The sequence below is a fragment of the Oscarella lobularis genome, chromosome 4 (assembly GCF_947507565.1).
Source record: "Oscarella lobularis chromosome 4, ooOscLobu1.1, whole genome shotgun sequence".
In the NCBI taxonomy this organism is placed as follows: domain Eukaryota; kingdom Metazoa; phylum Porifera; class Homoscleromorpha; order Homosclerophorida; family Oscarellidae; genus Oscarella; species Oscarella lobularis.
The window spans coordinates 1,078,333-1,091,065 of NC_089178.1; the positions used below are offsets into that span (position 1 = coordinate 1,078,333).

The 12,733-nt window shown below is 48.4% G+C and overlaps 5 protein-coding genes across 5 annotated transcripts; 1 reads left to right on the forward strand and 4 right to left on the reverse strand.

The window, feature by feature from the left end:
* Positions 1 to 37: 37 nt before the first annotated feature.
* On the reverse strand, positions 38 to 1,221 carry LOC136186033 (uncharacterized). Its single transcript, XM_065973273.1, has 7 exons — positions 1,056 to 1,221; positions 867 to 1,003; positions 733 to 820; positions 538 to 671; positions 403 to 475; positions 270 to 355; positions 38 to 218 (listed from the first exon to the last, which is right to left on the reverse strand). The coding sequence occupies exons 1-7, from the start codon at positions 1,194 to 1,196 to the stop codon at positions 101 to 103; spliced, it is 777 nt and encodes a 258-aa protein (XP_065829345.1). The 5' UTR covers positions 1,197 to 1,221; the 3' UTR covers positions 38 to 100.
* Positions 1,042 to 1,828, forward strand: LOC136186034 (transmembrane protein 254-like). Its single transcript, XM_065973274.1, has 4 exons — positions 1,042 to 1,304; positions 1,359 to 1,459; positions 1,516 to 1,575; positions 1,636 to 1,828. The coding sequence occupies exons 1-4, from the start codon at positions 1,230 to 1,232 to the stop codon at positions 1,742 to 1,744; spliced, it is 345 nt and encodes a 114-aa protein (XP_065829346.1). The 5' UTR covers positions 1,042 to 1,229; the 3' UTR covers positions 1,745 to 1,828.
* On the reverse strand, positions 1,544 to 5,938 carry LOC136186030 (uncharacterized phosphotransferase YvkC-like). Its single transcript, XM_065973270.1, has 21 exons — positions 5,738 to 5,938; positions 5,319 to 5,681; positions 5,126 to 5,269; positions 4,984 to 5,070; positions 4,789 to 4,921; positions 4,518 to 4,693; positions 4,265 to 4,459; positions 4,109 to 4,214; positions 3,921 to 4,051; positions 3,749 to 3,862; positions 3,583 to 3,685; positions 3,314 to 3,519; positions 3,161 to 3,260; positions 2,933 to 3,103; positions 2,768 to 2,886; positions 2,594 to 2,710; positions 2,443 to 2,544; positions 2,187 to 2,383; positions 2,044 to 2,131; positions 1,953 to 1,985; positions 1,544 to 1,900 (listed from the first exon to the last, which is right to left on the reverse strand). Exons 1-21 carry the CDS (start codon positions 5,891 to 5,893, stop codon positions 1,820 to 1,822), a joined length of 2,922 nt encoding a protein of 973 aa, XP_065829342.1. The 5' UTR covers positions 5,894 to 5,938; the 3' UTR covers positions 1,544 to 1,819.
* Positions 5,939 to 6,620: 682 nt separating this feature from the next.
* Positions 6,621 to 8,950, reverse strand: LOC136186041 (DNA-binding protein P3A2-like). The gene is made up of 2 exons (XM_065973281.1): positions 7,040 to 8,950; positions 6,621 to 6,981 (listed from the first exon to the last, which is right to left on the reverse strand). The coding sequence occupies exons 1-2, from the start codon at positions 8,888 to 8,890 to the stop codon at positions 6,877 to 6,879; spliced, it is 1,956 nt and encodes a 651-aa protein (XP_065829353.1). The 5' UTR covers positions 8,891 to 8,950; the 3' UTR covers positions 6,621 to 6,876.
* Positions 8,951 to 9,108: 158 nt separating this feature from the next.
* Positions 9,109 to 12,724, reverse strand: LOC136186038 (tudor domain-containing protein 1-like). Its single transcript, XM_065973277.1, has 13 exons — positions 12,442 to 12,724; positions 12,145 to 12,379; positions 11,872 to 12,100; positions 11,717 to 11,823; positions 10,761 to 11,660; positions 10,560 to 10,712; positions 10,363 to 10,509; positions 10,214 to 10,306; positions 10,000 to 10,158; positions 9,891 to 9,951; positions 9,503 to 9,833; positions 9,389 to 9,445; positions 9,109 to 9,333 (listed from the first exon to the last, which is right to left on the reverse strand). Exons 1-11 carry the CDS (start codon positions 12,634 to 12,636, stop codon positions 9,671 to 9,673), a joined length of 2,442 nt encoding a protein of 813 aa, XP_065829349.1. The 5' UTR covers positions 12,637 to 12,724; the 3' UTR covers positions 9,109 to 9,333; positions 9,389 to 9,445; positions 9,503 to 9,670.
* Between the last annotated feature and the right edge of the window lie 9 nt (positions 12,725 to 12,733).

The following is a 12,733-nucleotide window of genomic DNA, read 5'->3' on the forward strand; positions in this document are numbered from 1 at the left end:
GTCATTAACTAAAGCTAAAACATTTTATTGAGGGATATACTGTATAGTGCAATTTAAACCAGCTGCCCCGTATAAAATCTATTTATGTTTCTACCTTACGTTACATTTCTATGTCCAAGATGAGTGGAAAGTGATCCGATGCGTTGTTCTGAACGATTTGACAGTTTTTCACTTTGCCTTTCCACTTGCTTGATAGCCAAAAATAGTCAATGCCATACCTAAACATCAGGCAATTGATTTGAGTCGTAGGAAGTGAACGAGTGTCGTACTTTGGACTTCTAACATGTGCCGTGAATCGTTTCTCTGGTCGTCCTGCTACGGTCCAAGCATCCCGATACCCTGATTTAGTCAAAAGCTAAAACCAATTCTTTAACGTATATAATCTTATCCTTCAACGCTAACCTTTGTCACCTTGTGCTCAGGTAGTTCCCAGCGACGACTCTTCCTCTCTTCTATCAGGTCTTCCCATTCGTCACTAAGCAAAAAGAGAAAATTGAAGCAAAACAAAGACTAGACAGACTCTCAATGCCTATTTACTCATCATAGTCGGATCTGGTGAGCGAGTTGAAATCTCCCATTAGTATATGCGGTTTTTTGAGCTGTTTACACCGCTCCAGCAACTTGCCTGCCTGAAGAAGACGCAACTCTTCCGACATGTGATCAAGATGTGTCTTAGCACAAAAAGAGATCTTCAGCGTGATCTATAAAACCAAATCCAAGTGTCCAGCTCACCACAACGACGACAATGTCAGCCAATTCGCCAAAAATAGCACAACGGAGTTCCTGCAGAGGAAGAGTTTCTTTCGAGGAAAACTTGGAGCTAAGCGAGTTGGAAGGTAATTTGCAAACAAAAACGCTTGTCTTACGATGAGAGCAATGCATTTCCTAAATATCCATCACCGGAATCTCCGTGTGTCCAATCCTTGAAAAATGTCAGTTTTTCGGCAAACGCCTCGATGACGCAATTTGGGTGTCCAGGATGTTGCGTTCTGCATCGAGTGACCTGTACATACGAGCAATGGACAATGGAATCGGTGGAGAGCGTCGGTTTCAACCTCGTTGAGTCCCAAAACGTCGGGTTTCCACGTTCGAACGCAATCGACGACTCGGTCGAAGTTGCAGCGATATTTCTCGTCCTCCCAACCGTGAATATTGAACGTCATCAGACGGAACGTCGTCGACGAACCTTCAGCCATTGTTGCGATCACGTGTCAGCGCTCCCGTACGTAATGTCGAATGACGCTTACTTCGAGTTCGTAGGCTTCGTCTGGTGGGTGCTTGCACTGGGCATGTTCTTGTACGGGGTACGTTGTTCATACACGTAGCCTACATCTCCACCAACTGCCTTCATCTCACAGATTGCCGCTCTTGCACCCGGCTACTTTCCATACTCCATTCCAGGACTCGGATTTGTAGCTAAATATATGCTTCAACATTATCCGACTCTCTTCCGCTACGGGTAGCGACGTTCTACACTCTCATTTATGATTATTAATAATAATAATAATAATTCAGATTTTATGGCGCAGTTGTTGTTCACCTATTCGAAGCATTGGCGGCATACTTTATTGCTCGGTAGACGAACTGCCTGTTCAAAGTCGTCTTCGTTGTTTTCTATAAGTAGTGTCTCTGCAGGGGAAAGGGACTGAGTGTTGGCGCGGCGTGCAAATGGGCCGCTCAGACGCTTCTGTTCGGATTCCCGTCACTTCTCCTGCTGCGAAAATACAAAAAGCACGGCGATTAACTAACGGCGTTGCACTAAGGTCGATTTGAGTATTCTTTTTGCGATAACACGTTCACTGGGAATACATTTTCCTTTTTACTCGTCCACTTCTTCTTTCTTCTCCTCGTCGTCGTCATCGCCATTCTCCTTTTCCTTTTCCAAGATTGTGATTTTGCCCTACAAAATCAAACTTTCATTTTAATTAAAAGGGGGCTTTATACGCTCTTACTTTTCCAGCGTCCACGTGCACTGTCATTCCCGTCTAAACACAATAGTTTATGTAGTAGAGCCATACATCATTATTAACTAATTATTTCTACTTTCAATCGTTTCATCAAACCACCAGACACGCCGACCACTGTCGGCAAACCCAGCTCCCTCGCTACAACAGCAGAATGCGAAAGGAGGCTAACGAGAACAAAACAAAGTCCTACTAGTGGTGCTATGAGTCTATAACTCATACCTTCCCCTTTCAATCAGCAATCCTGAGCAAACGGGATAGAGAGGAACCCAGCCGGGATCAGTCCTCGCCGTCACCAGAATCTCGCCGTTCATTCCACGCGCTTCGTCAATGCTCTTCACAACGCGAACTTTGCCTTGAATCACGCCCGGACAGCAAGCGGTTCCCATCAGAACGTTTGGATCAGACGAAGCTTGAGCCTTGGGAGTAAATAGGAGAAAGCGTAGTCTAAAAAAAGCAAGTCAAAAATGCTAGCAACCTCGTGTTCTTTGAGAAGATCAAGATCTTCAAGTATGGCCGGAAAACCCATGTAGCAGCCAGCTGCTCCGCGTGTCAGAAATCGCTCAGGAGGAGGAAGGGACTAAAAACAGCGCTCAGCCCTGCAATGCTTGCGCGTGCATTGAATGTACCTTTCTGTATTCGTCAATTTCCTCTCGACGAATAGCGACAAGACGACGAAGGTTGTTGGTTACAGATCGACCATCGTTGAACGCATACAGTTCATCGAGAGTCAAATAGAAGATATCCTAAATAAACTTCATCTATCTATCTATCTATCTATCACTCAATTTCTTGATGCGTACCCCCTTGTCATCCGTTAGTCCCAGTTTTTTCAAATTCAATCCAATCGCACGGAATAGCGAACGGATGATACCCCACAGTTTCGTGCGGGAGAAGCGCAAATTTTCACGGTGCTTCACGGCTAGAACACTCATTGAAAACTCTAAATGACTCTGATTATATCTGACCTCTTCTGGTGTGCGAGAGAATCCAATTGAAGAATATCCTGTAGTAAAACGGCAACGACTTCGATACGACTTCTTCCGCGTTTGTTTTGATTTCGTGCTCGCGCTTTTCCATCGCGTCAACCGAATAGGAACCAGAACGAACGTATCCACACAACGTATCTAAGATGAAACCTAAACGCGCAACGTTCATACTTTTGTGAATGAGTAGAAGTCTCAAACTCGACTCACTCGGATCATCGAGCAAAGTGCTCGACTCCAATTTCAGTTCATCAACACATCGAAATCCGTATAAGGTCAGAAAGGTTTTGATGCGATGAGCAACTTCCACCTGACGATGCAAAAGTCTTTCACTTCTTTTTCCCTCCTTTTTATCTCTTCTACCTTTTGTCCTTCAATGTCGGCGCCATTCTCGCTGTTGGTGCGACGATTCGACGAGGCAACTGACGATCGTCGAGCGCGCACTTTTCCTTGAGAGACGTCCGAGTCGCCGCCACTCGGTTCACTGACCGTCTCAATACCGAGCTGATGATTGACGAGATACGTGAGCTCTTCTCTCTCAGTCAAGAACCATTCTCGCAGAGAAGGACCTAGAGAGCCGCCCAGTGGTCGTATTGTAAATGAAATTCTGAGGGCTTAGTTCCCCATCTAACCTGACGTGTCAATGTACTGCGCTATGCTCATAAGCATTTTTGTCGGCTTTGTACTTTCGACGTCTCCTTGCCCGCAAAGAAGATCATTTTGTAGTGACTGAGCCTACGTAAAGCAGAGCGCACAACATAGTCGCATCGATAACTGCTTCGTTTCTGTTTTTCTCACTTTATCACCATCGCCCTTGCAGAGAAGAGAGCTGACGAGCTTCTTCAGTATGCCGAAAAAGAGCATGACGTACGTGTCATTGATGACGGGTACCTCCCATCTGTCAATAACGTTCTAAAAAAGACGAATTACCACTAAACATAAACAAATGAACGCGAGTGGCGAGACTCACCGTCAACAACTTTTTGAAATATTCTATCTGCTCAGTCAGCGACAATTTTTCAAAGTCAGTTGCTAAGGCTGCCGTGTATTGCTGATTGAAATTTTCAAAGAAACCCTCAACAAGAGCATCAATGCGGTAGACTACATCAGGTTAGCACATAAAGCATTAGAGGATAGGCAAAGGGAAGACCAACGTACTCTTATGTGCTACGCCAGCCCATACTTTCATCTTTGTCCATATGCCATACTTTGGAGCGGTGTCGCTAATTCGACCCAACTCCTGCTCCAAGTCACCCTCGAGACTCTAGCAAAAAATGCAGACATAAAATTAAAGAGGTGTATATTATCTTTTACCTGCTTAACTCCCATCATCGTTTCCATGAACTTACCCGTATTGCCAATGGGAATGCAGGCAAGACAGCGATACCAATTCATGAGATTGTAGTAGATGTTCCCGCGAACGTAGCCGAGCATGTTTCGCAAAAACGGCTTGTGCCGTTTAACTACCGTCTCGGGAACGCCAGCAACCAAGAGAGACAAAGTATAAACCTAAATAAAATTGTACTAATTAAATACGTCATAAAATTGAACTAATTAAAGCAACTGCCCTGCCGTATACGTAGGAAGCAAAGGAGAACGTCAGAGGCGTTGTGACCCCGCTGTACGACTCCACAATGTTGGAATTGTCCCACAGAGTGGGCAAAGATCCGACTGCAGACAGATTGAAGAAGCACGAAGGTGGAAGGGTCACAATGGGCCTCGTTTGCAGACAATAGAGAACGCCTAGAAAACACTGGGTGTCCAAAACAGATCTTACAGTTACAGAAGTATGTATGTATATGCACTATAATGATTCTGCAGATGAATGCCTATGTTACCTTTCTCGAATCCGTACTCAAAGTCCTGAGGACGACCCAGTTCCCGTTCGAGAGCTGTGATGAGTTGACAGATTTCAACTGCTTGTTCGTCAGTCAATACGGATTTCTCTTTTTTATCCGCGGCAACAGGAGCCTAATATGAGCCAAGTTCTCTTTTTCCGAAAAGGCTCTCTCTCTCTCTCAATTCGCGCATACCTTTTCAACTCCTCCGCCTTGAGCCTGCAAGAATTGATAATCTTTCTCAATAAGCGTCTTTGTGACTTTAAGAGTATCGCGATTGACCTAAAAATAACGAAGACGACATGCATAAATTTCTAAAATCCAGCCTCCTATTCACCTCGTAGCTGTCTGATGACAGTTCGCCGCCGACGAGACCCTCCCCCAGTCCGTAAACGGCTTCAACATACGAACTATTCGACGACATGGGCTTCAGCGGATGTCTCGAGAAGGCGACGCCGCTGTATTCCGAATTGACCATGACCTGCAAAAAACCAGTCATCGGCATTTTCACTTCATTTTTTTCCCCTCACCTGAACGACGACGGCCATTTTGACGCCAGCCAACGGCAATCCGCAATCCTTTCGATGCTGCATGACGCGCGCCGAGAAGCACGAAGCCCAGCAACGTCGCACGGCGCCGCGCACTTGTTCGGCGCCGCGCTGAAAGAGATACGTCTCGAATTGACCGGCGAACGAGTGCGCGGCGCTGTCTTCATCGGTTCCGCTCGATCGAACGGCGACGAAATGATCGACGAAGGGACTGCGATCGAGACGCGACGCGATTTCGCTTTCGAGCGCGTCGGGAAGCGGCGACGATTCGAACGCCGCCTCGACGGCCGTCGCCGCGCGTTCGAGATCGTCGTCGACGCGTAGAAGCGATTGGAGATCGCTTTTCTGCGAGACCGGGCTGCGTTTTAGGGCGATAGGAAGTTCGGACTCTTTGTTATTACTTCGACGAACGCGTCGAACGCGTGTGTCGTGACGCAAAACCACGGCGGGACGTTGCAGAAAGCGAACTGGCTCAAGCGCCACATGTTCGTCGCCTTTCCGCCGGCTGTGGCGGATAGATTCGCTCCGTTGCTTGACGAGTCGACAATCAGTGCCATGGTCGACTTATGCGCGATGAATGCCTGTTGTACTTCCGCTCGAGTCTTCCGGGATCTTTGTTTGATATCTAGCTACACGAATATTGATTACGGTTGCCTAGAGACTGCTTCGAGGTTGGCCGTTCTTCACCTGGAACCGCGTCGAGATCCCGCCGTCGCTAATAAGCAGATGACAATTTACGCGTAATGGTAAGTCGTGGGCCCGCATAAGCGAAAGGGAGTACGGCGCTGATGAGTCGAAACTCCCCGTGTCTCTGAAAGAAGACGAGTAGAACGCTTGATTGAACTATGGGGCGTTTTGTGAACTTACTTCGAAAGCTTTTTCGTCTGTACCTCTTCGATTTTCTCCGTTTTTCGTTGTACGTAGCCTGTGAAGAAAAAGTCAGCCGGAAAAAGTACGAAAAAGGCCGGTACCAGTGGAAAGGGAAAGAAAAAAAAGAAGGGATCGGGTGGAAAGAAAAAGAAGTCGAAGAAGGCAACGACGAAAAAGGACCCAGTCAAGCCCCCTGATCCATTCAGTCCTGCAGCGGTCAAAAATGCTTACTACATATGCCACACGGCCGTAGACTTTCTAGAGAAGCGAGGGTTTAGTTGGCCTGAGAAGCCTAAAACGAAAAAGAAAGGAAAAAAGAAGAAGAAAAAGTAGACATGTGCGATTTGATTTTTTGTTTTTTCTATAAGGCGTGGCTTGATTTCTGTAAGACTTGGAGAGCTTAGGTACACCGAGTGTATGTAGTAGTAATAATAATAATAATAATAATAATGACGATATGACGAATTAGAAACAGACTATATATAGAAACTTCATGCAATTGCAGGCTAGTTGCGTTTTTTTACTCTAATAGTAACTACGGATAGGAAATTTTGCAAACGGACAACAGAGGAAGGGACACGTTATCATCACTTACTGTAGCACTAGCACAACAATGACACGGAGACAATTCGCTCTCCCTCATCAAAAAACGGCTAATAAGTTATCCTCATCACGAGGATTCCAGTGTAACAACTTCTATTGATTCGCCGGACTGCGGAACGACGACGGTCTCGCCGGGAAAGGCGGCAGTGGTACCCAGTGCAGTAGAATCATCCTAAAAAAACAACAGTTTTACGACTGCTTTGTATCCTCCGCCTCCTCCTCTGCCTTGCCTGTACAACTCCTACCAAAACGTCGGCAGCGCCTGCTGATTCTGACGATTGCGTCGTTGCAGCCTGACCATACGCGTGCGCGAGAGCGTCAATGGAAATCGTCGCCGAGCCGGACTGGCTCAAACTCGTCGTTCCTCCAATCAGCACAGCCGTTCCCGCTGGCAGGTCAACGATATCAGACGGATCAATGACTTGCGTTGCGTCGGCGGTGCCCGTAGCCGACGAAACGACAATCGCCGGATCGCCAGACGAAGCGAGAACTTCCGTCGTGATATGCGTACTCCCGCCGGAATCAGTCACGGGCGCGGCAGCCGGTCCGTCGACTTGATTGACAGCCTCATTGATGGTCGATGAGCCGTTGCTGTTGCCACCGACGAGAACAGCTTGCGCTTGAGCCTGGGCGACAATCGCCGCCGTGTTGGGATCGGACAAATCAACGGCTAAATAGGAGATCGTCCCGTCTGTGTTGATTTGCTGGATGAGCTGCGTATTGGGCGGAAGCTGCTGGAGCTGCTGCGCTGTCAGCCCGGGAACGACAGACGGGTTATCGTGAATGATGACGGCCGCTTCGCCGACGTCGCCGCCGACGCCGCGATTCAGGCCGGCGCCCGTCGCGCGTCTTTTCGCACTCGGCTCATCCGATCCGTCACTCATCTCCGGGAGGAGATCCAATCGGCCGTGATGCGCGTAACAATTGCGTATGATCTGTCGCAGGACCTCCGTCCACGGAACGCGCGACTTCTCCTCTTCGGGACGCACGTCGCTGCGCACGTTCTGCCAGGGAACGCCGGCGGGCCACCAGCTGGGACGCAAGTCGTCTTTACCCCAACCGGGTTTGGGACGCTCGACGGAATATTTGAGCATGATCGGTATGAAAGTGCGTAGCTGGGCTTGCGTCATCTTATCTAACGGTGTCGGTATGCCGTCGCAGACGAGTGGCGGCAATTCGTGGAGACTCGCGTCTTGCACGACGGGCGGCGGCGCTTGTCGTTGCAACGTGTTGTCGAGCCGACTCACCAAGACGTTCTTTCGTTTCATGACGGCCATTTCGAGTTGAGGCGAACCGAACACCTTGATCTGACCGCTCTGATTCGGCGTGTTCATCTTCGACGGCACGAACGTCACGACGACGGCCTGCTGACCGATGCGCGCGCAAAACTCGTCGACCGTCGCGCGCAACTTGCGCAGAAGACGCGTCTGTTGTCGCCGACGCACGGACGGATTCGTCTCGAACGTGTACGTCTCGTCGTTATGACGACGCTTCCGGGTGGTGGCGACGGCAGCAGCGGCGGCAACCCCCACGGGACCGGCAGCGGCTAATTGAACGGTGACGTCATTAGAATCGACGAGCAAGTCGGACTGATCCAACGACGACGCATTCGCGCTCATTCCGCCGCCGCCGCCGTCGTCGTCATCGTCGGACGAAAAATCAGAAAAATCATCGATGTCGCCAGGCGTCGTCGTCATTGTCGTCGTCGTCGTCGTCGCGGTGCCGCCGGCTATCGTGTACAAATTCGAATTCGCTGGCGTTTTCGAAGCGGCGACGAGTCGCGGCTGGGACGGAGTCGACGTATAAGGACCGGCGGCAAGAATTCGAACGATCGTAGGCGTCGTTGTCGTTGTCGACGTCGTCGGTTGGTCGAGTCTCGTTTCGGCGATGGCTGCCGCGTCGGTTGTGAGTCGGAGGACGTCATCGGTCGTTGGAGCGGTCGTAGCCGTTGGGATTTCGTTTGTCGTTACTGCGACCGTTGAGACGATCGCTTCGATTGCTGCCGAGTCGACGAGGGCACCGCCGGCGGTCTCGACCGCCCCCAATTGATCGACGTCGGTTGATGCATGCGTAGAAGCCATCGCTTCGGCGCAGGTCTCCTTTTCGTGACGATCGCCGAGCTTGCGCGGCCCGAACCAATATGGCGGAGAGCGATTGCGCTTGCTTGGTTGATCACGTGAAATAGACGTCATTTGGTAATCACGTGTGTTGCGTTGGCGGCAACTTCAAGAAATCTTGGGACTTGTAAAACGAAAGCTACGCGTCTCCTACTATGAATTGAGGACCGATTGGCAAAAGATTTTGATTACTATGACTGCATTTGGCACTTTCTTATTAATTAATTAACCCAACTCAAAGAAAGAAAGAAAGATACCACTATGAGTAATCGCAACAGCTAAAACGCAACAACAATTACGGACTTCTGGAAGCGAATCCTTTCTTAATCAACATCTCTTTTACAGAGACGTCTCTGGCCCCAGTTGTGTCATAAAGGTCAACGGTAAGAACGTTTTCTTCATTATTTCTAGACATTTCAAACAAATAATGATTCTCGTATAGCAAACAAGCGATGATTGTACTTTGAGTGAATAAAAGCAACTAGCCCCTTATCCTTGGTGTGTTCGAGAAAGTAGTTCCTAAACAATCCAAGATTTCAACTCCACATTTTTTTCCTTTTACGCAAAGTACTGTACATTGATGCTATAGACCAGTCGTGTCCCTTAGAAGGAGTAACACCGTGAAGTTTGAATCTAACGGCCAACATAGGACAATGATTGAAGACTGGATTGAGAGCTGAAATGCGTTCTTCTTCCAAAAGCTCCGTGTTGCCATAGTCAACATAAAACACCTTTCAAAAAAATCTAAAGCAACGAAAATTTATCAAACGCTACACTTGCCTTAAGCACGGGTCCTCTGCGAGACAAAATCAGTCCCCGATACCACCGGTTGTCAACTTTTGACCGCGCAGCAACTGCTCCGCCAACGTCCGCATTTAGATAAGGACTGCCGTTGATTCTATGTTCCCTTCAAAACAAGAAAGTTAGAAAAGACACACAAAGTCCATTTTATCAACCAACTAACTTCAACAGTCCGAGAAAATCTTTAGCGTTGGAACTAAGCCAACAAGCTTCGCCATCGTTTTCTTCACAAAAAGAAAACATAAATTATCCGGCATTTAATTGAAACTTACCACGTATACTACGATTTTCTGGTGTCTTCAATATAAGAAGCAGCTGGCCATAGAAGTACTCCGGACTGGCGAACGCAGTGATAACAATCGAAACGTACGACTCCACCGGAGGTAGGCCAAGAGACCGACAGTTAAAGTGAGTTCCAGTAACGAATCGATCTAGAGTAAAGGACGCATGTGCACCATGTCTTAGAGAGAAACTATAGTCGCGCACCGGCCATAGAATGAACGTAACGGCAGGAACTGCCTCGAGCACAGCCCCCGCGTAGATAATAGCGACAGATTGGCTTTTGAGTTGGAAGCGAAGCTGAGGAAATACTTTGAATCAGCGCGTGTGCACGCAACGAATCATCTCCTACGTACCGCATCCGTGCAGAGCGACGCCTAAATCGCTTGAAACGCCGTAAAAATTTTGCTGCGAGACGGCGTCGTTTTCGATTGGATTCCATGTCGATAGAGTCTCATTGCTATTATCTGAAATAGCGCTGCTCGCCGAAGGAGAGGAAATCTCTGCAAATGCATGTTCTGTGTGTACAGGCCCTATATATATATGCATGTACCTTTCGTTTCATCGTCGTTGACGAAAACGCGCGTCGACGTAGCAACGCCGGCGTCTACCAACAGCTGATTGAGACAAATCGTCTCGTCGTCGCCTTCAGTTTGAACATATACGTGAAGAGAAAGCCGACGTTCATTTCCAGCGAGACAATAGCCTATAAGAAAAAAAATGCACAAATCACACCAAAGGAAAACGGACTCACTCTTTACGACAGATCCATAGAGAACCTCGCATTCGGACGTCCACTTTCGAAACAGCTCAATAGCCTCGTCGCTCCACGAAGGCAGAGAAGATTCATGCCCAGCAGGACGAACGTCAGCCAACGAGCACAAAATCGCCTGCTTGCCGAGCTTCGCGAACTCGACATCCAAAGGATAGACGCTCTCTAGAGGAACGACTTCGACAAGACCACAGTCAACAAGACGCATTCGAACGTCGTCGTCGCTCTTATCGAGAACGATTCCTCGACACCACTGCTTCTCCAACGTGGACCACACTGCATAAGCAGAACCGGTTTGAACATCGATGAGCGCGCGGTCTTTCGTCGTCGTCGTCGCCGCCCGTTCGTAATGCTCCGTCATTGCCGCTAAGAGATCGTCGAATAGATGCGTGTCGTCGTTGAGGAGGTGAATGTGGAATTCGTCCGGAGAGCCGGGGGATGCAACGATTAGGGGAAATTTGCGTTCGCCCACTTCGGGAACGATTGCTGGCTCTTTCAAAAGAGGCGACCGAGGAAAGTTTTGAAGGCGAGTTGAATGCCGCTGCAGTAGAGAAAAGGCCATTTCTCCGAGCACATCGCGCCAGCCCTTTAACTCGCTTCCCGACTTGAGTTGAAGATTGACGAGTGTCGGTTCGCTCGGTTGCCTGGCAGCCAGCACTTGGCAAGAAACGTTTTCGTTGAGAAAAGCGCGAGAAAACAAGTCGCTGGCGTCGTTCCACGGCGACGAGGCGAGACAACAGCGTTGGGCAAAAGGCGGAATTGACTGGTATTTCGGCTTGAGACGACGAACCTTAGCAAGAGTCAGCAATTCTCGAACGCCAATGTCAAGAAAGAAAACGTCAATCATAAGAGGACTCTGTTCAACTGAAGAAGCTGCAGGAACTAAAAAACAAAAAAAAGAGATTGTCACTTCTTTGCGCTGCTATGCAGTTACTCACCTTCAATAACGTCTTGCACAATCGCGCGATGCCAGGTGCCGTTCAAAGAACACGTGGCCGCACACATCTCGCCCTTTGACAAAACAGGAGGAAGAGAAGGAATTTTCCTATAAAAAAAATAGAAACAGACGGGCAAATTCGACGAGAGCGCGTACTGTAGCGACGCCAACAGCCGATCGAGTTTATTGCACGATCGCTGAATCCAAAAACTAGAAGGACCAGCTTCAACAGCAGTGACTATAGCGTCGAATTCATCCACAGCAGAAATCGACGACGAACACGAGTCGGTACAGTCTGCAAGGGAAGGCAACGGCGTCGATTGATCACTCAATCCAACGCTGAGATTCATTGCTGTTGTCGTTTCAGTAGCAATGTCACGCTTTTCTAAAAGACACGTCACTTAGAATCTATTCTCTAAGTCTCATTACCTTGAGTTGGTGCTCTGATCATCATCGCAATGTGATGAGACAGATTTTCTGTGGCGTCTTTCCAAGCGGATTCGCATAACCACGTCGCGATTGCGTTCGACGACTCCTGCCAATTCGCTTCTCCGACGATGAGACTGTCGACGAGCAATTGAAGTCGATTGTTCGTCGAACGATAGCGAGAAAAGAACGCTTCGTTGTCTGTCACTGTAAGAAGCTGAGAAGCTTCGTTAGACACCTACGCGAAACAGATGAGACCGAATCTTGAACAAAAGTAAAAGATTGCAATATTGAGTTTACCTTTTCAATTTCCTGCCGGACTTCTTCCGTTTCCTGGCGTAGGACAGCAAGGCTTCGCTTTCGATTGTCCGCTTCTTCGCTAAGACGCCGAAGGAAATGATTTTTCACTTCCTCCAGCTGCCCAATCAGTCGAGAATAGTCGTTCATAATCCTATCGTGTTTCCCGGTGACATCGGCGTGTATAAGCGACTCCATTTTGACGTTTATATCATCGTAAACGGATCGAAATTGCTCTAATGATAAAAGGCCTTCTCGTAGACGCTCTTTGCCTCGAGTGGTCGCCATTTTGGGT

Excerpts from the sequence above, each read along its gene's own strand:
- LOC136186033 (XM_065973273.1), bottom strand. The coding sequence starts at position 1,196 with ATGGCTGAAGGTTCGTCGACGACGTTCCGTCTGATGACGTTCAATATT. Across the intron at positions 672-732 it reads CTGACATTGTCGTCGTTGTG|ACACATCTTGATCACATGTC; the intron begins GTGAGCTGGACA and ends TTTTGTGCTAAG. Across the intron at positions 476-537 it reads ACCAGATCCGACTATGATGA|TGACGAATGGGAAGACCTGA; the intron begins GTAAATAGGCAT and ends CTTTTTGCTTAG.
- LOC136186034 (XM_065973274.1), top strand. The coding sequence starts at position 1,230 with ATGTCGAATGACGCTTACTTCGAGTTCGTAGGCTTCGTCTGGTGGGTG. Across the intron at positions 1,460-1,515 it reads CCGACTCTCTTCCGCTACGG|ATTTTATGGCGCAGTTGTTG; the intron begins GTAGCGACGTTC and ends ATAATAATTCAG. Across the intron at positions 1,576-1,635 it reads GCGGCATACTTTATTGCTCG|GGGAAAGGGACTGAGTGTTG; the intron begins GTAGACGAACTG and ends GTGTCTCTGCAG.
- LOC136186030 (XM_065973270.1), bottom strand. The coding sequence starts at position 5,893 with ATGGCACTGATTGTCGACTCGTCAAGCAACGGAGCGAATCTATCCGCC. Across the intron at positions 5,071-5,125 it reads TGTCATCAGACAGCTACGAG|GTCAATCGCGATACTCTTAA; the intron begins GTGAATAGGAGG and ends CGTTATTTTTAG. Across the intron at positions 1,986-2,043 it reads GTTTGATGAAACGATTGAAA|ACGGGAATGACAGTGCACGT; the intron begins GTAGAAATAATT and ends TATTGTGTTTAG.
- LOC136186041 (XM_065973281.1), bottom strand. The coding sequence starts at position 8,890 with ATGGCTTCTACGCATGCATCAACCGACGTCGATCAATTGGGGGCGGTC. Across the intron at positions 6,982-7,039 it reads TTTTGGTAGGAGTTGTACAG|GATGATTCTACTGCACTGGG; the intron begins GCAAGGCAGAGG and ends TTGTTTTTTTAG.
- LOC136186038 (XM_065973277.1), bottom strand. The coding sequence starts at position 12,636 with ATGGAGTCGCTTATACACGCCGATGTCACCGGGAAACACGATAGGATT. Across the intron at positions 10,510-10,559 it reads CAACGACGATGAAACGAAAG|AGATTTCCTCTCCTTCGGCG; the intron begins GTACATGCATAT and ends ATGCATTTGCAG. Across the intron at positions 10,307-10,362 it reads CGTCGCTCTGCACGGATGCG|CTTCGCTTCCAACTCAAAAG; the intron begins GTACGTAGGAGA and ends GTATTTCCTCAG.